The following is a 24,590-nucleotide window of genomic DNA, read 5'->3' as shown; positions in this document are numbered from 1 at the left end:
AAAAAAAAAAAAAGTTAAGAACATTAAGAAATATCAAATGGTCCTGAATTATTTTGCAGCCATTCAACAGAATATACAGTTCTGGCTAGCTCTATTTCAGAGAAGCACAATTGTACTGATATAGGTTTACAGATGCTTTGACAAAATCTTATTTTAAATAGAATTCTTTGATAAGCTGTTGCCCAGACAACCCAGGGAATGCAAATACACACTGCCTCAAAACAAGAGTCAAAAGCTCACAGCTTTAAGGAGAGGCAAAGAACGGAGCAGTGTACCTTGGTTTCAGCCAGAGGCTGACACAAGTGGAATATTCTTCCCTTCAGTAAAGGGATGTAGGCAGCAGCCTCCAAGAAAGCAGCAGGAAGCTGGCAGTGGATATAAGGCACTGCATTGATCCAAACAGAAGATCTCCTGTGAGAAAATACTTTCATTTACTGATGCAGACTACATGGCTTAGCTGACTGGCACCATGACAAATACAAACATGGCAGCATTCTAAATGGGATGTTCTCCTGTTGTGCAAGGCTCCAAAGAAAAAAGAAAAGAAGAAAAGAAAAGGCTAGCCAGCACTCAGAAGCACCACTTCGTAACCTTATCACAAAACCCCTGTTGACAACCTGATGACTTCCACTGTGGAACAAGGAACCTGCTGCCAGCGCATCTGTACATTAGCATACCTACAGAGGAAAATTAGAGCAGTTCAACTTCCCACAACACAACCCTGGCACTAACTCGTTTTAGGATGAACTGCTTTGATGACTCAAGGTGCTGAGGAAAATGAAATGCTACTTCTCCTACTCTCCCTCCCCGGCTTTGCTCGTATAATCTACAAACCTCAAATAAATGTCACAGCCCAACAGTAAGGGCAGTGCATATGAACACAACAGGAGACCGATCTTGAAGAGATTCCTCTCTGTAACAAACAGAAAGGAAATCACAAGGAAATGGAACGTATTGTCAATATATACCTGTGAAACCTGTGGAAGCGAGTACCCTGCTAAAATAGAAGTACTGTTTTGTATTGAAAGACAAGGATGTAGTCCGTCCTAGATTTTTCCCTGCCTTCTCTTTTGGAGACTTCTTTGACATACCTTGCAAGGTATGCAGCAAGATAATACCAGAGGGTGAAAACAGACATTTAACATCAAAGTTGACCTTACTTATACATACTATACTATATACTATACTATTTATTCTGCTGCTTGACATAGAGGGTACTGCTAGTTTTTGCTGAATGCCGGTTGTTGTGTATTATGCACACAGAAAGGTGGGGGTAGGTAAGTAGAAGAGTTGCATCTTCCCTGCCAGATTCATACAAAACAGAAACATAACAAGAAATGACCTGTAAAAGAAGTGGCAAAGACTACAAACCATCATACTACAGTTAGAATCACAGCCCTGAACTGTCTAACTATCATTCCTGTGCTGTGCGAAGCTAAAATTGAGTCAAGGACATAAATAATAAAATGGGAAAACTTAACAGAAGACAACCTACTAAATATGAACATGCAGACACATACAGTTAAACCCAAAACCACAAACTTCTGATGTTCTCTTGAGGAAAGAGCTGCTAAGACCCATCACAACGTAATACATTAGCCCAGTTATCTACACAAGACCATAAAACATTAACATGCCTCCACAAGACCTCCATCCTTCTGCACGCTATGCCTAGTAACAGTGCTCTCTAATGCCACAGAGGCCAAATGAGACTGTCTTCATTGTCATCTTACCACATTTTCCACATGCCTTGTCGGTTCCTTCACATAAAAGTTTTGTGGCTTTCTTTCCACAGCACAGTTCCAGAACATAAACTTTAGCTGAAAGGCAGAAACACCTTTTGTTTAAGAGAAACTCTACTAATTCTGATAATGTTAATTCTGGGAGGCCTCTGGCTTGCTTTTCTGTGAGCTTCTTGAAAGTCTGCACGGCTGGACAGCCCAGTCCTCACCACAACATAGAGGTAGGAGGAACGGAAGAGATGGCCATTGATTTGGGCAAGGCCGTAGCTCAAGGAGATGTGACACCAAGTTCATTTCAGGGACCACCACATTAATTCTGTGTGCAGAATAAAACCACCAGACTGAAGTCCGGAAGCCATTTTAATCACTTGGACGGAAGCACTCTACCTGAGAGGCAGAATGACAGACTGCTGTAGGCATACAGCTGAGGTCAGTCTGCTTTAGCAGGCTCACATCACACAGGAGGTACAATAAATATGCATTCATTCGTTACCCTCCCTCCTCTTTTCTTTTGATGAAGGAAAAGTAGGATATAAATGCCACTCAGAAACCACAAAACAAACAGACCCCCCACACCACATTCTGCTTTTCTGTCTGACAGCATGAGTTATTTTCTTATTTGTAAAGTCAGCTCTGGAAGGAAAATGAAAGTTATCCTGCAAATTAGATCTGAAAGCAACAAAACTTCAGCGATAGAATACAAAAGTGACACCTTTTAGCACACCAGAGGTGTGCACATGCCATGTACTAATAAAGTGGCTGTACTGGCTTTTGCTTGATCAGAACAAGACTGGCATGCCAAGCTACACACAAAGGAGCAAGCAAAACTGCACAGCATTTTTCCACATCCACAGTTCTGCATGGTTTCTTTGGTTTGACAGTCACGCAGACAGACTCAACACCACAAGTTTTGTTTTAGAAGTTCCACTATGACTCCCAGCACAGAGCATACCTCCGACCCAGCCAAAGTTTGCTCCCTCGTGCAAAACCTGTGGCCTGAAAGCAGCTGGCACTGCTTATTTCACACAGAAAACACCACCGGTGTCCAGGTTGGGCAGCAGGGTAAGGCCGCAGCCTGCCAGGCAGAGCCACCGCGAAGAGATGAACACTGCCCAGGGCCCACGGAGGTGGCCCCGCCCAGCCTTCACAACCCGGGGCCACTCGCTCCAGTTCGGCTGGCCCAACCCTTCCTCACCGTAACACCTCACGGCTTCGTCCCACGGCGCTCAGGCGAAGCGCTGCCGCCTCCTCGTCGGGGAAAGTGGGCGGAGCGAGGAGAACACGTGCGCTTAGTGCCGAGGCTGCAGGCGGCCAAAATGGCGCCCACCGCTCCGAGAAGAGGGCTCGGCCAATCAGGAGCGGGCGCCGCCGCGCGGAGGGGAAAAGGCGGGAGCGGCCGAGGGGCTGCTGTACAGCCCTCCTCACAGAAGCTCCCCTCACCTTCCCCAGCACAGACACCCACAGCCATTCAGGGACAGCGATTTGGGCACCGATCCCTTGTAATACGTGCCCTTGCTGTTGCCTGGGAGGGAGTGTGAGATTATGCATGCAGACCTGCAGCACAGTCACCTCGACGGTTCCTAGAAATATGTCATGTTTCCTCTCAGCTGTCATCTTCAAGTGCTGCAACGATGGCTGTTTGCCTCCCTCCCTCTCAATACCATTCATCTCAGCAGCCTGATTTATTTGCTGATTCTCAGGGTTGTGAATAATTGGTTTCTTAGATACTCTTAACATGAGGCATGCAGTCAGTTTATTGGAGCAGGATCCGTCAGCCTTGCTGAGCAGACTGCAATAAACCAGTGCTCGCTATTTGTATTATGCAGCTGCCCTTCAGCACAGCCCTGAGGAAGAGGAGAAGGCCCTGCGAGCAGTGGCAGAGCCAACACAGGCTGGGACTGTGCCTCCAGAGAGCCATCAGCCCTCAGTTGAAGGGCTTTCCAGTCAGACAGAGCAGCTCTCGTTCTTTGATCAATGCCTGTGTCCGCAGAAGAGGCATCTTCAGGGCTTTCAAATCCTAGATAAGAACCCTGCTGGGGAAAAAAAAAGTGGGTCAACTTTGTGACAGCCTTCAAAACAACAACAAAGCCCTATGGCCTTCTATATATATTTTTAAACCATGGCTTTAATTACTGAAGTATCCAAGGATTTGCTGCCTCTGAGCCTTTATCTGCCGTATCTCGGTCAAACCTCCTAAGGCTGCACTTGAAATCACACTGCACTAAGCAAACAAATGATTAAAGCAGAGCAAGGGAGCCAGGGGATTAGTAGATGTTGCACAGCCCTGAGCAAGTCATTTTTAGCTCCGAGGCCCTAATCTTACAGTGATCTTGGGGCAGATGAAACACTTTAACGCCCACACAAAACCACTCTTGGTTTTTCCTCATCTGAAAAACAGGGCTGATAATGCTACCTCTCTCTGAGAAGAAGCATCTGAATCATTAATCCACATTAAATGCCTGGAAACATGCAGTTTGAAGGCCATTAAGTACCAAACCACATTAATAGTCTGCAACGCCAGCAGGGTCAATAAGGTAAAATGACAACGCAAGCACCTCTTGTATTCAGCTCACCATCGTCACTAGAAAAATCTACTGTGAAGAAGCTGCGAGTCTCCTTCTCTCCTAACAACCAGCTGTAACTACAAATAGAATACAAAAGATGAGTGCCTAAATGAATTAGTCTTGAACTGCATCCTCTATCTTGTTAAATGCAGGAAGCCTTCACAGAGCAGTTTTGAAGGGCTAATGAAGGAGAAAAGCAAGCTCCTGGATCCCAGCCCTTGGGTCACCCGGCCTTCAGACAAAAGGCAGTAGTTCTGCAACACGGAAACAGAACTTGCAGCTGCCATGACTTAGAAAACACCTTTTAAATAAAATGCAAGACTTTGCTTCATCAGGACTGACAACTTCACTGTTCTAAGAATATTATTCATTTGACGTATTTAAAATGGGACACTTCACCTGCCTGCTCATTGTAGGTACAAGTCCATATCAGTCTTACCAGCAGTTGTAATTTTAGTACTCGTTTTCTATTTCAGTGTGTGCATACATGGTGTATCTTATAGCATCACAAACATTTTATTTGCACAGATGAGAGCTGCACTGTAAGTCTGTGCACCTTCCCCTAGCAGAAATAAACACGTATGAACTGAAAATGCACTGAAATATTAGGAGTAGATTCTCAGCACCCTCTCGTGGACTGGCGCTGGGATAACCATGTACTAACATCCACCAAATGTTGGTAAAACTTCAGAGCTACAGAAAAGCAGCAGAACTATGGTAGGGAATGTGGATGGCAACAATTTTTAATGTATGATCATTCTTAGTATTTTAATAAAACCTGTCCTTACTGGAAGTATTTCTTCTTGTGCCACATACAAAAATCAGTCCACTACATACTGGCTCTCATGCAACATATGAGCTGCAATATCAGTTCAGTGGTGGCAGGAGATTTTGTTTCTTTTAAAACATGCATCTATGCCTTAGTCAGAATCAAACCTGTCGTCATTTAGGGGGGGAAATGCCTCTGGAGGCAGCATGAATAAGTTTCTTTCCTGGAGAAAACAGGATGATCAACTTATTGAGATGCCAATAGCCAGGAGCTCTTCCAACTCATCACATCACAGCAATGCTTCTGTCAAGTCTGGGAACAAATAGGAGTTGAAATGTTGCTACTGGGTAGATGTGTTTTTCTGATAATGTGGCTTTTTTTCCCCCAGTGTGCTTGCAGTAAAATGCCCTGTGGAAAAGGACAGAGATAAGCGCTTTGTTTTAAAAATACACGTATGCAAGGAATGGAGAGTTTCCTCCTACATGAATCTGTTTTCCACACAATTTACAGATCATACTATGTTTTTAAGTCTACCCTGAGGAATTTACAGAAGCCAAGGAATACTGCTACGCCACAGGGTTGGCTGCAGATGAACAGATCTGCAGATGCCCCACTCCTGGATGGGGCTTTGGGCAGCCTGACCTGGTGGTGACAACTAGCTCACAGCAGGGCTTGGAACGAGATGAGGGTCTCTTCCAACCCCATCCATTCTCTGATGATTCTACGATGATATGCTCCTCATAACAGGTGAACAAAGCTTCCCCTGATTCACCCAGATTCTTAACAATATTTTTATGTTTTCTAGCTAACAGAATTTAATGAATGGTGTGGCTGATGCAAATCATTGTTTCAACCTAACAACTTCCATGTGTTCTAACCAAAGCCCAAAGCAGGTTCAATGCCTAAGTACACCAGCATACCCAGAAAGTATTAACAATGTTAACAGCACTCATGGCAAACCAGGTTTCCTGAGTACATTCATCAGATTCTATTCCTCTAAAGAACACGCAGGTGCTAAAATATACAATGTTCCATATTTCCTTCTTTCTCACATCAGCAATATAATTACTGCTCTAGGAATATTGAAACTTGAGATGTTTTTCCTCACATGCTAACAATGACTTATATTAATTGCCACCATCCAGCTCTAGAAGCACAATTCTGCAGAAATGCTACTACGTTTTCCTTATGGCCTTCACTTTTGCTACACTCACCTTTGCAAGTCTGAACAAAGTCAGGTCTCACAAAATCAAAATGGTTTGAGAAGGATCCCTCTAAGTCACGGTGCCCAACACCTATCATAGTGCCTACATATCTCCAACATACACCACTAATAACAAAATACAAATTCCCATAAAAATATATTTCTTTTATTAGACATCATAGCAAACGTATGACTTTTCTTAAGAAGTCTGATTCAGGCACACACATATACAGTTATCTTTGAGAAAGTAAACACTAGACATTAAACCACTGTAACCTCGGCTGCACTGGTTTTATTTCTTAAACATAAATTCTGTTGTATCTGTTATATTGCTGTCCTTTAATTCTGTGTTCCTATTAGAACACTGCATGCTTCTGTTAGATTCTGCTTTAGTTGTGCAGTAAGCAAAGCACCTTCAGCTTTTTGTATTGCAAAGCAGCTCAAACTCTGTATCAGGCCACAGGAGGCAGCACCTACTGTGTTCTCCAGTTACCTTCTTGAAGAGAAGCTATAAAGTGCAAACCTCACGCACTCAGAGTTGCACAAATTAATTTATTTTATATATAATTGTAATGCAAATATAAAAATGCAGTCTTCTTGAAAACAGAGTAATAAATACTGGAACAAAAGGAACAGTAACAGGGTCAAGCTTTTTAGCCCATTTATTTTTCCCCTTGCAATTGTAGTCTCAGCATACAACAAATAGATCTGTGATACTAAACTGTCTGTGGGCTACGAGCAGTGTATCAAAATTAGAAACAACTGTTTAGAGTAACTTATATATTCCAATCAATTTTGTGAGAAATGTGAGTCTGAGGTCAAATATCCTAAAAGTATAGTTTCCAAAAGTGAAATCCACAGACATCGTCAGGAGCTTTACCCTCTAGAGAAAATTGTTAGTTATGCAATCCTTCTCTTCCCAAGTCCTTGCATTTATTAAGTGCTAAGATCTTGGTCAGGAAAATATTTAGCAGTATTTCAGATGGCTTTCAGGTCCATAAATATGACCACACACTTAGGAAGAGGAAAAAATCCTACTCACCGTGGTGACCAGGCAAAGCAGAGTAGGCTCCTGCTCCCTCACGGCTTCTTTACAGTATTCTTGTCAATTGACAGAAGTTGCTGCTCAGAGGAAATGGGAGTAGCTTTGGTATGGAGTTATCCCTGCAGCTGGGTGACATGATTTAGGGCAGGCAGTACACTGATTTTCTATTTGACTTCACAGAACACACAGACAAGGCAGAGCAATTGATTGTTCATCTGAAGCAGAATTAATTGCGCGCACGGTCACACACTGCAGTTTCTGCCAATAGAATTTGTAATGCAGCTAAAAAACCTCATTGTTATGGACAATACACCTTACCTGAACTTGCAGGTATTACTCAGACCATTATGGAATGGATATAAGCCAGAAGTTTGCACGTATACACATTACCTATGTCCTATAGATATCTGAATGTCTGTAGGCTATGTCTCATTTTCTTTTATTTCTGGTCAGACTATCATCATCTGGTCACTTACAATTAACCCAAATCTTCACGTTTTCTAATTTTCAGTTATGTAATTCTTTGCCCACTGTTGAGTAAATGTCTCTTCAGAAATGCAGCATATCTGACTCCAGAAGAATGTCACTGCAACATATTTCAATTTATAGACTATTTCAATTTAATACTAACTACAATGTACAGGAGTCTGCAAGTAGCTCATATATTTCCTTTTCCCTAATGAGCATACTAATACACACATGTAGTTTGACTTGGGATTTCTTTTTGTGCGCTCTGATGATTAATTTCCATTAGACAGCAACAAGTGCAAAGCCTAGAAATACATGAGTTTAACTCACATTTATCTAATGTCAGCATAAGGTTTAGAGTCTTCATCTGCCAAAATGCCAGATAATGCCCAGTATACCAACTATTTTGTTTTTCCATAAGGCTATTCAGCACCCCAAAATACAGTTTCACACCAAAAGAGATGCTAGCAAGTATGTGTATAGTTGTAATATGAATCCTGCAAGGAATACCTGTCTTTAAGGAAAGATTTCTCTCTCCCTCCCTGGGTAAGTATTTTTAAAATGAAACCAAAAAGATTTAAAAGTATTTTTCAGAATGTTTTCTCTCTAAGCACAATAAAAAAACCCAAATCTCTGCCATACAAGGAATATTGTATAAGTTTATTATAATTTACATCACAAGTGAAAGTATTTTATAATAGCTTAAAATTCATGGCAATCTCTCCTGTCTTTGTGTCAAAATTTATTGCATATGTGATAGCACTAGGAAGGTCTGCCAGAGTTTCTGATTCAATTACAGAACTGAAAAAATAGACAGCTTGCTTGCAGTGGGGATTCCATTCACAGTTTCCCTACAAGAAAGAGTTAAAAGTAAGAGTAGTTACAATCCTAGATGGATTACCTGGACAGTAATAATGCAATAAAAACACAAGAGTTCTTATTTTCAGTTCAGTACAGAAAGATCAGATACAATTTCTCACAATCATTGCCAGTCACTCATTAGAGGAACGCATAATTTGAAATCTAACATGCTCTGCTGCACATTGAAGTTACAGACAACAAACAGATTTGGTCAAACATATTTACAAAGACTACCAAAACCACCTCCTCCTTCTCTAATTTTTTCTTTTGTTTAACTGAGAAAAGGAAGTTGTATGTTGTTAATAAGCAAGTTGCATTTAAGTTGTATAAATACTACTTAGAACTGGCATCCTATCTGCATTCTGGCTCCAATCTACAGAAGCATTTGGAGGCAATTCTGACTCTCATGTTAAGAGTCTTCCCACAAACATATAAACAGATAGCTCTACTAGCTCAGCTTTCATAATATTCAAAGAGTTTAATAAAAAGCACTATGTAAATCAAGCATGGCCAGCTGAGACTCATCTTTCAGCACAGTAATCCTAACAGACTTGGAGAGATAATGAAATTAGATTGAAGAAGTACCTTTTCATTTGAAATCTGCATCAGTCCTGTACTAACTGAGATATCAGCAGTAAGATGATATTCCATCCACAGAACTGCTCCATGGCTCTTTCCCTTTCTGGAGAGAAGCAGGGTATTAAAATCCATCACCATAGCATTATCTTTATATAACACTGATGTCTTTAAACACTGCACCCATTCCTCATCTAGCTGGGAGAGAGTGAGAGCTGTGAGAGCATGAATAACTTGTTTCTCTGAAAACAAACTGAACAGACGAATAATTTGATAAATGCTTTACAACTTCTTAAACATTTGCAGACATTAAATCTAAAAAAGACAATGAAGAGGAACTTAAGTCATAAGTACATCTGCTAATAAACACAGTCATTTAACAGGCACTTAATAAAGCATGGCAGAAATGATAGAGCGTATTTGGAGAGTATCTCCTTTATAGACCTTCATGGATCATTTTTATTAATCACGCAACCCATCTCACTTCAAGTCTGTGCTTCACAAGGGCAGAGGTCACACTGGCGTATTGCCTGTAAATACAAGTGGTGCAAAGGCAACAGAGACCCTACACAGATGGTTCTGGGTTTTGTGTAACCATTAATTGGGCTTCACAATGGAAACATCTACTTACATAAACCCTGCATAGTTACAAGTAACTTCCCCTGTTTTTTAATTCTTAACAGCATTTCATATCTGAGCAGCAGTAATTACAATCTGCAGTTATGGTGAAAAGTATCTCAGATGACATGAAAAATACCAAGACTGTCAGAATTACAGCTAAAGGGAAAGATCGTGTACACTTCAAAGCTACTAAACAGAATAATTTGAAAAGCTAAATAGGAGCTTCATCTGCAGGATCACAGCAACAGGGAACAAATTCAAAGACTGCAAATAAACAAACAACAATTTGTTTTATGTAAACGATAAATGAACCTGTTTACATTTTAAATCATAGTGACATCTATTAAAATGTTATTCTTGACATACAGGCATATTATCTAAATAATTACCCTCTCACTGTTGAAGCCTATTGGGAGTAGCCATGGGAAATTTCTGTTGGAGTAAATTCCACAAGTTTAGGTTACATTTTTTAAAATTGTTGACTATGATCCCACTAGTTAACACACACAGTTTGAAAACCATTTATAGCACTGAGAAAACTCACCGTAAAAGATTTACAGACCCCTCTGCACTGAGACAGTGTTGTGGTACAGTCTTTCTGAAGTCAAATAACAAAACCTCCTGGGGATTGGAGAGTGACTTGCAAGGGTACTCCCACAAAGGGTGAGGTTCTGCTTCCTTTGATTCTCTAAAATTCAGAGAATTCTGAAGAAAGAAAAAGTAATAAAATTATCTGAAAACAATCCAAAGGCAAATAGTCCCTCTATTCAAATTATGCATTGTGACTTCAGAATATTTAGGCAATAAAGTTCCAACTTTGAAGTTCTGTACTTCCTAGGTAAAGGAAAACCTTGTACTGCATGCATGTACTGATTGCTAGTCCTCAACAGGCAGATAAAAATGGGTATTTTCAAGATAGAATGCATTCAAACTCTCTCCTGAGATGAATTCTACTCTACAGTGTAGAGTACTGTACTCCCACACAGTGACTATAAAGTCAATCTAAATGGCTACCACAAATACGGAGATACACAATGCAACTCTAGAAACTGATAGATAAATCTCACCTTTCATCAGTCTCATCACTTTCTCACAGAGCCCTGCTCACTATTAAAAGTACCTGCTAGGGCAAGTGAGGACTGCAGGATTCATTTATCAACAACTCCTAGATGAGTTTATTCAAAAGTCACAATATTTATGAAAAACTGGAACAGTGGTGTTGACTAACACACTCATTGTTAAACAGCCTTACTTTAATCATGTCATCCATAGTCTGCACATCAAAACCTTCACAGGTGCCACATGGACTCCGGATTCTCCATAAGTCCTAAAAAGGAAAACAGGATTTTGTTTGACTCTGTTAATGGAAAGAGTTTTAGCTGTAAAGTCAACTGTTAGTCAAGTGCATGCACCTCCCTCCAGCCTGTTCATATCAGGCCAGCCAAACCTAGGTTGCCACACTACAGGACATAAGACATTACACCTGTAAATCACAGGATGGAATTCAGACCTTTAGTAGAATTTAAGGTAGTCAATACTTTGAGGATTTGTATTTTAGTTGATCTTCACTAAGTGAATTGGTCTGAATCAGTTCCTTCCTAACTAGGGATATATCAGTGCTGAGCACTTTCGTCTGAAGACAAGTAAGATAACAAACCATCATTCTTCCTTGTAGAATGTATAGCTGGTAAAGAGAGGCAAGAGATACCTAAATATTACATATTAAACTAAGACAAAAATGTTCCTTCAGAATAATTTTCCTTCAGAAGATCTGAATTCTTACTACAAGAGCAATTTCTGTGTAATCATAAGAAAAAAACATAAAGAGAAACCACTCAGTTGAATGAATATTTTAGGGAGTATTTCCTCATCTATTTAGATGGAAAACAAAGTTAAGTAGTAATACAACAAATTCATGATAGCCAGATAAAAATTAAATTACTGGATGAGCTGAAGGCAATATATTCTCAAAAATTCAATGTGCATTGTATTGTCTTAAAAATACAAACATACACAGATGACAAAATTTACTCTCAAATAAAATTGTTGTTCAGGGCCTCACAAATGTTCTCCAGTCAGTCAGTGTACTGGTTTGAACCAATTACTCAAGCAGTTGGTTTACATTTCGCAGACATCAACCAGACATCTTACAGCTCACTGGACGATCCTACTTCCCCCTTTAGCACTCCAAAGATGAGTATACTCATTTTAGGCACTTCATACACATACATACTTACTGAGTTTACAATCCAACTGACAGACAAGTGATTCAGTTCAACTTCTGCCTTTTCATAGACCGCATTAATGGTCTCTAATAGAATAAGAACACTCACTAACTGGAGACATACTCATTTTTATTACCTGTTCATTACTATGTTTCACAACCAAATATATGGGATGGAACGGGATAGTTCAGCTTGAAAGGACCTTCAGAGATGGTCAAGTCCAACTGCCTTACCACTTCAGGGTTACCAAAGGTTAAAGCATATTATAAAGGGCATTATCCAAATGTCTCTTGAACACTGACAGGCGTGGGCCATATCAAGTGCCTCGATAGGAAGCCTGTTCTGCTGTTTGACCATCCTCATAGCCCTTTTATCAATTTTGTTGCCTCCTACAGACACATTCAAGTATTTTAATATCCTTTTTACAGTATGAAAGCCAAAACTGCATGCAATATTCAAGGCAAGGCCTTTCTTGGGAGAAAAAAAGACCTTACACTGAATACTCACAGTGAACCTGTAAACCTAACATTTTCCCCCTCAGTTTGCTGGAAAGATTGACTGACAGTGAAAGAAAGAATAAGGCATGAAAGATTTACAATATAGTTTTCCCCTCTGCAGCCCACAGAAGACTTGAATAAAATAGATTTTCTACTACGCCTGTTTTCCAGGTCATATTCACCTCATGGTGAACAAGATGCACTAGAACTTTAAATAGGATTATGAGACATTTTGTGTAAGGAATCTCTCTGCATTCACCTCTAAAGATAACATCCCATAACCAATCATTGGTAGCTACAGACTTCTACAATATTATGTTGTTAGAACTATGAAATTAGGCACGTAGCATCCTGCTCCCTGAATGAAATTATGGACTAACACGTTTATAACTGGAAAACATTCATCAAATTTCTTCTTCTGAATCCAGCTTTAGCTAACTGCCTAAGTGTAATGAGATACTGCTATTCTGACAGCACAAAACAGACTATAGAACTTCTGCAGAATACCTTACAAGAGTTTGTCTGTTTCTTCTGTCTAATCCAGAACTGACAAATGCAGAACTTATCTAAAACCAAAACGAAACTCAACACATTCTAGTGTTTCAGACTAGATTCACCACTGAACAAAGAGGGAAGTGTCAAATTTAAGTTATAGCTTTTGGAGTAGCTTAATGGAACAGAGCAAATTCAATGTTCTAACTCGATAGCCACGTAGGATCATCTCTGAACACAACACTGAACACAAAGGCATAAAACTGAGGTTCAGGTCATATGAATGTCATTCTAGGTTCAGCTACAAGATTACAGAATAAACTTAATCACTCTGCAGGCTTCAGTTTTGTCATCCAAAACATGAAGAGAATAGTATTTACTTTCTTATGAAACCCTTTGAATTCTGGGGATGTAAATCCTCAGGATAAAAGAGCATAAGATTAAAATTAACTGCTTATTTCAATCTGATTACTGTTGATTAAACATCTGCTTCCTATTACATGACTCAGATTTACATTATTTTCTTAAAATACATTTCAAATTCTCTACACTTCTGCAGAAAAAACATGAAATCTATGCAAAAACATGCAGTGTGGATGAATAATCACACAGGAAAAAAGAACATGTATGTTTTCATGTGTATAAATCGAGGGTAGATATTTGGGAACAAGGTTAAAGAGTATCAGAATGATACTGTATTTATTTCTCTCTGAAGGGAAAGAAAGGTCAGGCAAAACTGCACAGTTGGTCAATTAGAGGAAATAGAAGAACTGGTATTTTGAAAAGAAACTGAAGGTTATGATTAGGTGAACATGTTAGATAATATTCCATTTTTTGTTTTATAGACACGTATATTTTATTTGCACAATTTCAGAATAGAGAGTTCCCTCACTTCAGCTACTGGACAGAAACTCAGTGTATGAAGTACTTCTGCAATTTCCATTGTCACTGTAGACAAACTCTTAATAACATTTACGAACCATCTTACAGTTCTTAATAAAAGAAAAAAAAAAAGTTTAACACCTTTGTAAAATTTCTCAAAGATTACTTTTCAACCTAATATGACCCCAAGCTCAGAACTGTGTGCATTCTCCAAGGTTTCAAAGAAAATAAACATTCAATTATGGAATCTACTTGTGGTCTTACACTCAAATATCATTTAAAAATTTGTTATTTTACATAGTATTACATTTTATAAATAACCACAACTCTGACATGCTATCTGTCTAACCTAAAGAAATATTTTAAAGCATTCAATCTTTTCATTTAAGATTGCAAAAATTTTCAAGGTAATTTTCTGACAAGGGATGGCTGAAATGTCAAAACTCATCTCCAAGATGTCAAATATTCTCAGATGGCAAACACAACACAAATCAAAGTGAAAAGCATTATAACTACACAAACTTGGGTGTTAAAAACTTATGAATTCACCTAAAACTGAGTACACTTTCATATCAGTGCAAAATGGATGGTTTTCAACAGTCTCACCTGAAACTCCACAATCATCATGTGCAAGGCAGCAGACTGAGGTAAGACAGTGACATTGCTGGCAAGATGCTCGGTCACAGCCGTTCTAGCATACCAGAAATACAGGTTATGCCATGGCAACAAGCTTGTAGTGAAAAATGGCTCTCCAACAAGAACAGAAATCTTGGCAAAGAAAAGAGACAGCGTTACAATAGAGAACAACAGTTCAAGGAATAACATAGGCTAGTTACATCTTCAATAGCTGACAATGCAATATAACAAGCAAAGTTATCTAGATAAAAACTTCTCCATATGGATTTAATACTGTGTAACAGACATCTTCTCAAGTTGCTGAATTTTAAAATTCCATGAAAAAATGCAGTTTTCAAATGGAAAGCTTAATAAGAAGTGTCACAGAACTCTGCAAATTTAAGGATTTTAGGACATCCTGATAGTCTGCGATCTTCAGATTGTCTTGAGGAAGAAGAGCTGCAGCCCCAAAGTATCTGTGCAGTTAAACTGCTTAACTGCTATTACAGCAGGTGTACATTATGCTGGAAGGGAAAATCATACCTTTCAAAGGCAAAGCAAAACAAAAAAACAACAAAAAACCTCCAAGTCTTTAAACTGTGCTTCACTCAGTTTCAGCAGGTGGAAGTCTCAAATGATTGCTACTTTGTATGAACTGTGGTTCACTGTGGTTACAGCAGCAAAATTGGAAAGCAAAAATCACTTCCATATTCCTCTTCCTGTCACACCACTGATATTCAGTGCTGGACGACTATTCCGTACCTTTTTATCTTCCAAGTGAGATGACGTCAGCAACTCAGGACGGGCTTCTACTATTTTAATTTTATCTTCAAGATGATTGGCTTTAAAAAACTAGAAAAAAAGTAACATTCTGTCTTTATCAAAAGCTACAATTGAGACTCACATCCACACCAAAATAATATTTTCATAAAAAATAAACAAGAAACAAACACCCAAAAGAAATTTTTAAAAACTGCCTTCCACAACTCAGCCCTCAGGATGGGACAAGTCTGTTCCTGAAAGGTGCATGCACTTAGAACATCCTTCAGCAGGAGAAAAGAACTCACCTTCTAGGTGAGGCTGGTGCAACTACATGATGCTCTCACATTCCCCTCATCCTCACAACAAATATTTACTGCTTTAACAGAAAACCAAATACTTACTTTTTTCATGACAGAGCAGGACACAGTAGAGTTTTCTAATGTGAACACCTACAGAAAATACACCACAGATAGTCAAACTAGCTTTGTAGTTCTTAGTTAAAATGATTACAGATTGAATGATGCTGGAGATATTTTGATACTCTAATGAACTGAACCTGCACATGCCTAATAAAAAAACACATCTATGCTACAGTCTTTTGTCAATAAAACTACTGGCTATATGATGCTGTTTTCATAGCTGTGCAAGAGTGAAAAAAAAACAGTACTGAATGCAACCATTTTCCTTTTTAAAGATGCACATAACATTAATGTTTGCTCTAGGCATATATTTACCTCTGAATTAATGCAAAGATATTCCTAAAAAGGAAACTCTTACAACAAAACCATAAAATCCATACTGCAATCAGCCAGATATTCAAATTCCCACTCTGACAAGAGTTTGGGGATTTAGGTTTATCAGGATGGAAGCTTCAGGGGGACTTGACATGAATGGCATTGTGTATAGTTTATGTTCTGAACATGGTTATGGTGTGATAAGCAGTTTTTACTATATTGCCAGTCAACCTACAAAACTTCCCCTAATTTTCCTGTTCATCAGAATGTTCACTCAAGATATCCAGATGTTAGGCTTATTAAAAATAAATAAATCTGCAAAGACATTTCAAAGTAAGGGAAAAAGAAAAAAACATAAGAAAACATTTAGGTTTCATTCAGTGTTAGTGAATCATTAAGCAATATGCTGCTACGAGTTCATAGGAAAACAGACTGGCCCCTTGTAAGACTAAAGGCAAAAATAAGGGAGCCATTGGTCACTAGTTTACCTCAGCACGTTTGTTCATTTCTATGGGCTGCCCAGCATCTCCTTTGGATCTATACTACATTACACATTTCTGGATATTCAGTCCTACTATGACAGATTTTGGTTTGAAGGGCCTCAAGCAGGAATGCATCAAGTAAGGTATGTATGTAAATGTGACAGCCAGGCAACTCTCAGTCTTTCATCTACACACAGGTTCAGTATTCTTAAAGCCTCTTATCTGGCTGTTACAGACTTTCCACTTTCAAGTGGATAATAAATGTAATTATAGAACTGTGAATAGAAAAGAAGAAGAAAAGCCTGCCAGACATTTTGGCTGGGGGAATTTTCAAAAGCCCCAGTATATGTGAAGGTAAACAGCAATCAGCAAGGCATGAAAAACAGCACCTCCATTCAAGGCTTTGCATTGGCAAACATCAAAATTGGTTACTGTTATCTCCCTAGAGTTCAGCTTGATGAATTTAACCTACTTTTCAACACAATGGGAGCCTCTTTCTTGCTTGGCACTGAAGAGGCACTGGAAATAATTAAATAATGGACTGGAGTACAACAAATCTGAAAACACCAAGCAAAAACACAGAGGTCAAAAAAAAAAAACAACCCAGGAGGAAGTACTGTACCTGCTCTGCTCCGAGATAGTGAGCCAATACAGGCAGCAGGCTGCCATCACTGATGCAAAGGCAAACGCTATCTGTTTTCAGAACCTATGGGAAAATAAATTGTCACTGTTATTGAAAATAAATTGTCACTATTATTCCTATTCCAAATGAAAGAATTCTCATGTCCTGGACATTTTGGAGATGTTTTGCCTCACTTTTTACAGCTGCATAGCAAATAAGGACAGAGATATACATTACTAATATAAGGACTTCAAGCAGAACAGAATAGTGTAAGAAATGTTCATGTAATCCCTCGTTTTAGGTAAGAAAATGGTTTCATCAACACACATGGGTGTGTAGAAGAGTATGTTTTTATTGCCATACACACATGACCATAAAAAGCCTGTCTTTATCCAATCACCAATATACCTTACACAGAGCTCCTAAAATTCCTATTAAAAAAATGCTTGCTTGCTATTAGAAAAAACAAAAGACACACCAAAGAGGTATTTGTTATAGCATAACAAAATCCAATTTACTGATGTAAACAAAATACACTCTATGAACAAACTCATTTGCAAAGGAGAAAAAATTCCAAAAATGATTATTACAACTAAAACAATACACCTATCAGAGAAGCCAGGAACCTAAAGGGAATGTGCACTCACATGCATCAAAGACTTGATGTACTGGCGTGTTCGGTTCTGATCATTCAATTCCCCAAAGCGTGGTCTGTTCCAAAGAAGGTGAGCCTGGCATCTACAAACAGGGCTCTCAACACGAGCATCTGCCTTGTTCTCATCTTCTTCTCTGGAACAACAAAAATGGTAGAGTAAGTACAGGTTCCAGCAGTCCAAAGCTCAGTTGTGTTTCTATGCATCACTTTTTTTTTTTCACCTGCTCATTGCAGTGTGTTTTAATTTGTTTAGGCTTTCAGTAATTTTCTAGTCTCTTGTTTTCAATCTTGTTCTTCCACAAAACAGTTCAGCTGTAAGCACAGCAATTAGTCCAGCTTGGAGGAAGGTACCACCCCTTTTTTACACGCATATCTCATTACCTGGCTTTCTGTAGCGTATACCAGACGGAGTACTCATCACGACAGGCAGTCAGGTGCACCTTCTGACCCTGGAGAACCTGCTCCTCTTTTGGAAGGAAATAAACACACTGCATCCAGTGATCTCTCCACTGAAAAGGAGTTGATAAACAAAACCTTAGGGATTAACTCAAACAGTAAACACACATGTAAAGAAATACAAAGAATCAATTAGTAAGAACGGGCATGACTTTGAAGCACTGATATACGACTAGTTGAAAGATTCCTGTTCATCTTAGCAAGGCTGAGTAAGGAATAATACTGTGCATTGAATAAAGGTACTCTGTATACTTGTCTTGAAATAGGATAAGCTTGAGACCAATGGCTTGCTGTGTATGTGAGCTTGTGTTTTCTGAAATGAAAACCAGAACAAAAACACATTTTATATTTATTAATGCTGTTTTACCTTTGTAGTTCACTTACATTAGAAACGTATTGAATTGCTGACAGTGACCGGTGGTTGGAGTCTCATGAATCAAACGAGCCCAATTAGTGTCACTGTGACATGACAACACAGCTATCTACATGTTTCAAAAAGTTGCTTTCAGTAATGCAAATGTGTTAAGTCAACTAAATGCCCTGAAGCTTGTTAGTTTTCCCTTTTATTCTCAAACACATAAGTGCAAACAAGTGCTCTGCAGTTTCCTTTTGACTAACTTTATCCTACAAGTAAATACAAAAACTCAGGAGACTAGTTTAACAGCGATCTCCCATTCCTCTCAATATCCCCTATCAAGCAGTTTTCCCTAATAGTTGTCTTCTTTATGGGAATATAAATATATTTAAGTTAAAAGATTTGGAAATTTAATACAAAAACTACATGGAAGCAAAACACAGCCTGATATTCTGACCAAGGACAGAGACTAGTTTTAAAAAAAAAAAGCGGAAATTGTTTTTTCTTGAAAGTAAAATAAAAAAAATCAAGAACTGTAGATCTACAAGGCAGCCCCACCTTTACATTAAAGCAAACCTAAAATTTGTGCATAAAATTAGCATTTCTATGATTTATCACCTTCCAATACATAAAATATTAGCAATGTTCCTATACAGTTTACAAGACAGCTGTTTAAAATACCCAGTAGGACCTTAAAATAATTACTGCAATTCATCTGATGATAGTATCTGAGGGCTCGGTATTTTACCTGGACAGCAGATGTGGGTTTTACCCAGTATGGAGCCATTGTGCAATTTATTGTTCCAGAAGGGTCCATGTCAATATCCCACCAGGAAAGCACAATCTGTGCCTTGCCAGATTTCACAGGCTCCAGTTGCACTTTATAGCAGGTAGATGCACTCCTTACTGGCTTACTGAAATCCACACTGTAGAGAAGCACCAAAATTGTGAAAAGAAACAGTTCAGTATTCTTCAGAAATTCTCACCTGCTTGCTAAGCAGAATGCATAGTTTGTTTTGAACAAAGCAGGGCCTACTCTACCTGAACATAGTCACCACATCACTGAGGACAGTGAAGTCACTTGAAGGCATCTGGTTCAGTTGGATATCACAAACAGAAGGAACACCTGGACAGTTCTCCATTTCTGAAGGGGAGACAATAATTTTTTCACCATCCTCTGCTTCAACATGAATAGGAAACAGTTTGTTCCAGGACCACATCCTTTTGGATTCCACTAACTGGACATACACTGTTGCCCTGTGAGGCACTGCCTCACATCCTTCCTGAATGTGCAAAACAAAGGGTAAAAGAATTCAACAAAGCTGACTTATTAACATACACGAAAATCAAATCAATTGAAATGCCAACCAATTTAAAGAAAAAGTAATTAGACTGGAAACTTCGAAATCTTAAGCTCTGATTATTTCTCAGACATCTGACAGAGAACACTCTCTCTCTGTGAAATATGACAGGCCTGTCCACCCCACTGGGCATCCTTTAGAAGAATGACTTTGAAAGATCACTTTGTTTTATTAACGATACAACAATATCACTTGCTCAGTTAAACTTACATCTGCATTCTCATCCTGAGGTGACAGATCTATTTTGAGCACTTAACTATTAAGTTATCAACATTAACATAGAATTTGTTATTGCAATGAGTATATGCTTACATATAGATATAGAATACTGGCTCAAATATTTATTCAATGACAACTTCATAGCCACGTTTAAAGCACATAAAAGTTGTTCTAAATAAACACAGAACTAAAATCTAACTGTGAAGCTCAGGAGTTATGCTTTTGCAAACAGACCAATTACAATGGAAAGCTGTAAAAAGTTAAGCAGTGTTATTATCTTTATAGGTGAAAACAGGTGAAAGGAAGCCTAGAAAGCTGACATTCTGTCATCTACCTGTATCCTACTCCAAAAAAGATCCCTAGGGAGAAATCTGACGCACCACATTTTCTTACCTGTACGAGGTATTTGTGGGCATGTTCATAGGTTGGTAAAGCACCTTCTCCTATCAGCTCTGTGTCAAATAATTCTGTTACCAAGATATTTGCACGACACTGCATATCTCCATCTGAAAGACATAATTTACTATTACTGTACTAAGACATATCTTTCAAGAAGCTGGTATGCTGAAAAGACAAGCCATTCAAAAACATTCTCCTGACAGAGAATCTGTTGAAGCAAAATATTTTCCTGTAGAAGTTTACTGACTACATAACTATTGAAATATTACCAGAAATATTTCCTCCACCAATATTACTTTCTGGAAAGAAAAGGATTTCCTTTGTTTAATTAAAATCATTTGGAGAAGCATAAAAATACATATTTCCTTAAAGTTTTGAAGTAGTAGTGCAATGCATATATAAACCTAGCTTTATATTTCTCACCTGGCCCAACCGTGACTTCAGTGGAGTGCTTGTTGATTACCTTAATCTTGTCATGGAAACCATTTTTCTCCACTATCTTCACAGCAGCATTAGCCATGGGTTTGAAAACCTGTAAATAGCAAGATTGCAACAAACTGGTTAGCTACTATTAGCTTTCAAAAATACAACAACACAAAATGCAGCACGTTTAGTGTTGCTAAAATTTTACATCTGTATTTTTTCTTGTGCTTGAAGTTCATGACCACAAAACAAGAGACCTTAAGCCTCCCTTCCAAAGTTCATAGGCCTCAAATGGCATAGTTCAAGCCTGGCTCTCAGCTGTCTCCAAAAGTTACTCCACTTTAACTTTTGAAAGACAAGAACATACCTTATGAATTGTTTAACATTTACAGTAAACAAACTTGTCCTTAAACGTAAAGGGACATACGCTCTAGAAGAGGCTCCAAGAAACCTCTATGTGCTCAAGATGTAAAAATAAGTAAATAAAATAGTAATTAAAAGGGGAAAAAAGAACCAGTACAGAAACAGTCACCAGAATATACCATCATTCTGCTCTAATTAACAGTATAACATTCAGAACAAAGAGAAAAATAAAGAGACAGCTTGAAAATAACAGAATAATGAAGAGTGTAGTAAAAGGGCTTAATGACCAGACTGTAAGCATACTGATTTTGAATATTCTACCCAGCCATGAAATCTGACTACTCAGGATAAGAGAGTTGTGGCCACGTTGGAACCTAGCCCCAATTCCATAACTGGAATAATACACTGCTATTAGAACTTATATACCTATGGCTTCCAGACACAACCTAGGGACAAGTGAATATTCTCTTTGTTTCTACAAATGCATTGAAAAAATATGTTAAATTGGCCAAAATATCCCTGGTATTACCCTTAACGTAAGTAACTGCTGTTAACAACCATCAGGATTCAAAACTGTCAATACAGCAGGAGATGCTCTATCTAAACACAGAGATGGAAAAATCAGTTTATGAGGCAGTCTATTAAAATGTGGTCCATGTTTAGATTTACTGGTTTAAGAGCCCATCAACAAAATGAAACTCAGGAAGATCAGCAACATGGCTTGAGAATATTCACTGTGTTCAAAAATATTCTTCAAGTTTTCCATATTACACTGGAGTTCAGTTAAGTAGGGAAGACAGAGCAGTATAAAACTGGACTGTTAGATGATCTGCTTATTTGCAGAACCTGGTCCTAAAAAATGTTTTATGCATTTTCAGCTATACTCTTTTAAGATCTATCTCTTTTCATGCACATAAAGATATCAAATCTGCACTTCAGAAAGCAAACATGGATGCAATCTGTAACAAATGCTTACCTCAACTGCGTAGCAGAAATCTGCACCTGCTGAAGCTGCCATCATAGACAGGAGTCCGGTGCCAGTCCCTATGTCTAGAACAATTGCTTTCTCACCTCTTCCCTTTACGCGGCTTACGGCAGCACGAATACCTTGGTAATATTTCATGTTCTGTGAAAATGAAATAAGTAAGTAAATGCATAGGGATTTCTTTTTAATAAAACGAGATCAACAACCTTCTACCTACTTTTAATTTTTGTGCAGAAATTTTGCCTTCTCAGACTATGTGTACTCATCATTAGAAAAAAGGCCTACAGTCATTCCTTATGCTGTACAGTCACACCAAAGCCATTGTTAGTGAAAGCGTTTACAAAGGCAAGACATTTTGTGAAGCTGACAATAATAACCATGTTTTTGCTTCAAGGTGTCACAGTGTAGACACACAGAAATTTTTTAAGGTTTGTGACCAAACAGCTAGAGTGTAAAGAACATTTAAACCATTCCTCCAGGCTTCATCACACCTGTAGATATGCTATTGATCTTAATTTTCTTCGCAATCTTGATCTGTAAATACACCCAATCACAATGGGAGAATAAAGACAGACTTTACTTGCATTCCTGTCAGAACTCTGAAGTCTAGCTTCACATTTACAGCTTGTGAAATTTTACTGTGAGCTTTGTCAACATCCCAACAAAAATGTAAAATACAGAGCAACAAAAGCAGCTACTGAGTGTAAATATCACATTCTGCAGGAAAAAAAAAAACACTACACTAGAGACAGATGTAAGAAGGCATCTCCTGATCTAAGAGCAGGTCACACGTGGAGTACAAATCTGAACACTTCATCCTTTGGAGAAATCTGTACCATCATGCAGTGACAGCTGCTCAAGAGAAAGAAAGTGACTGTTTCCTCACCATTTAAAAGTTCATTGCTTCTACACTTACCCTGTCTTTATCGTGAAGCATGTCTGCATAGCGTGATCTACAATAAACAAAACTCCAGTCAACATACTGTGAAACACTGCAGGTTGCTAGGTCTCACTGGACAGCCTTTGTTTTCCCCTACTAATGCAACCAGTCCCACATCCCATGAATGTGCAGATAACTATGACATGCTCTTTGAAGACCCAAGTGTTTTCCCAGACGTAAGGAATTAAGTAATTTCAGCCGTGTGGTCATGAATTCCCATGATCTAATTAATTGCTGGCATATATCCTCTCTCCAACAATGGAACCAAAAGTATGGACCTACAGACAGACAGCTGTGAAATAACAGCTGGAACAGAGGGAGGTTCATACAAAGCAATTAAAGGTTGTCTAATGACATTAATTACCAGAATCTACACACCAAAAGCTAAATTAATCATAAAATCACAGAATTATTAAGGACAGAAAAGACCTCTCAGATCCCCAAGTTCAACTCCATCCCACCGTGCCCACTGCCAACCATCCCTCAGTGCCACATCCCCATAGCTCTGGGACACCTCCAGGGATGGTGACCTCCACCTCCCTGGGCAGCTGTGCCACTGCATCACTGCTCTGTCAGAACTGGAATTGTTCCTAATATCCAACCTCAACTCCCCCATATTAGTAACAACTTGAGTCAGGAACAGACAAGCATCAATTCTGTGTGGCAGAATGGATCTGAAAGAAATTCAGCCAACAGTCTTTGCCACAATTGGATGAACACTGGTATTAAAATCAGCATCTTCAGGAAATGTTCAAAAAACCTCAGTGGAACTTCTTGGGAAGTTCTCTACGAAACTGTACACATACTGTTCAGCCCCATACATGCCATAACATTCAGCCTGTCCCATCAGCGTTGGGATTTCTACGGAGATGGAAGCAAACTCGAAGCAGAAGGCTGACTTTTCCCAGCATACCTCGCAATTTCTTGGTGGTAGTCATAATCCTCATCCTCTTCTACCCACTCTAACGAGCCCGTGGTCGGGTTGGCTCTTCCACAAAACGTCTTCATGATCGATCTCGATGTACGTTATTTATGTACGGGCAATTTTGCTGTCGGGACGCAAAACATCGGTTGTGGAGCAAACAAAACACCTTCAGTGAACACAACTGACATTGCATAGCTCGGGGTGCACGCACAAACACACACACACCCCTGCTACAGCCACCTCGGCCAGCAGCACAGCTCGCCGCCTTCCCGCTGCGCTATCAGAACGTTTTCAACCCCCATTCATCCCGCAGCCCTACCCGGGAATAAAAGAAACAAACCCAAAAGC

At 39.0% G+C, this 24,590-nt stretch overlaps 1 protein-coding gene across 1 annotated transcript; it reads right to left on the bottom strand.

Moving 5' to 3' along the window:
- Positions 1-8,431: 8,431 nt before the first annotated feature.
- Positions 8,432-24,501, bottom strand: PRMT7 (protein arginine methyltransferase 7). The gene is made up of 17 exons (XM_003209692.4): positions 24,231-24,501; positions 23,294-23,330; positions 22,369-22,518; positions 21,030-21,138; positions 20,601-20,713; positions 19,669-19,910; positions 19,376-19,553; positions 18,198-18,325; positions 17,809-17,950; positions 17,162-17,245; positions 15,725-15,772; positions 15,324-15,413; positions 14,553-14,714; positions 11,103-11,177; positions 10,395-10,555; positions 9,239-9,335; positions 8,432-8,643 (listed from the first exon to the last, which is right to left on the bottom strand). Exons 1-17 carry the CDS (start codon positions 24,323-24,325, stop codon positions 8,485-8,487), a joined length of 2,070 nt encoding a protein of 689 aa, XP_003209740.1. The 5' UTR covers positions 24,326-24,501; the 3' UTR covers positions 8,432-8,484.
- Between the last annotated feature and the right edge of the window lie 89 nt (positions 24,502-24,590).

Source organism: Meleagris gallopavo, chromosome 13 (genome assembly GCF_000146605.3).
Source record: "Meleagris gallopavo isolate NT-WF06-2002-E0010 breed Aviagen turkey brand Nicholas breeding stock chromosome 13, Turkey_5.1, whole genome shotgun sequence".
NCBI lineage: Eukaryota > Metazoa > Chordata > Aves > Galliformes > Phasianidae > Meleagris > Meleagris gallopavo.
The sequence above is the reverse complement of the archived record's forward strand: the minus strand, read 5'-3'. Positions and strand labels throughout refer to the sequence as shown.

Bases quoted from the DNA above. Each gene is read 5' to 3' on its own strand.
- PRMT7 (XM_003209692.4), bottom strand. From the start codon at position 24,325: ATGAAGACGTTTTGTGGAAGAGCCAACCCGACCACGGGCTCGTTAGAG. The intron at 17,246-17,808 runs GTGAGTGCACAT...ATTTTCCCATAG, and splicing joins ACATCAAGTCTTTGATGCAT to GTTCTGAAAACAGATAGCGT. The intron at 8,644-9,238 runs GTACTTCTTCAA...TCTTTCTTGTAG, and splicing joins TGCAGATTTCAAATGAAAAG to GGAAACTGTGAATGGAATCC.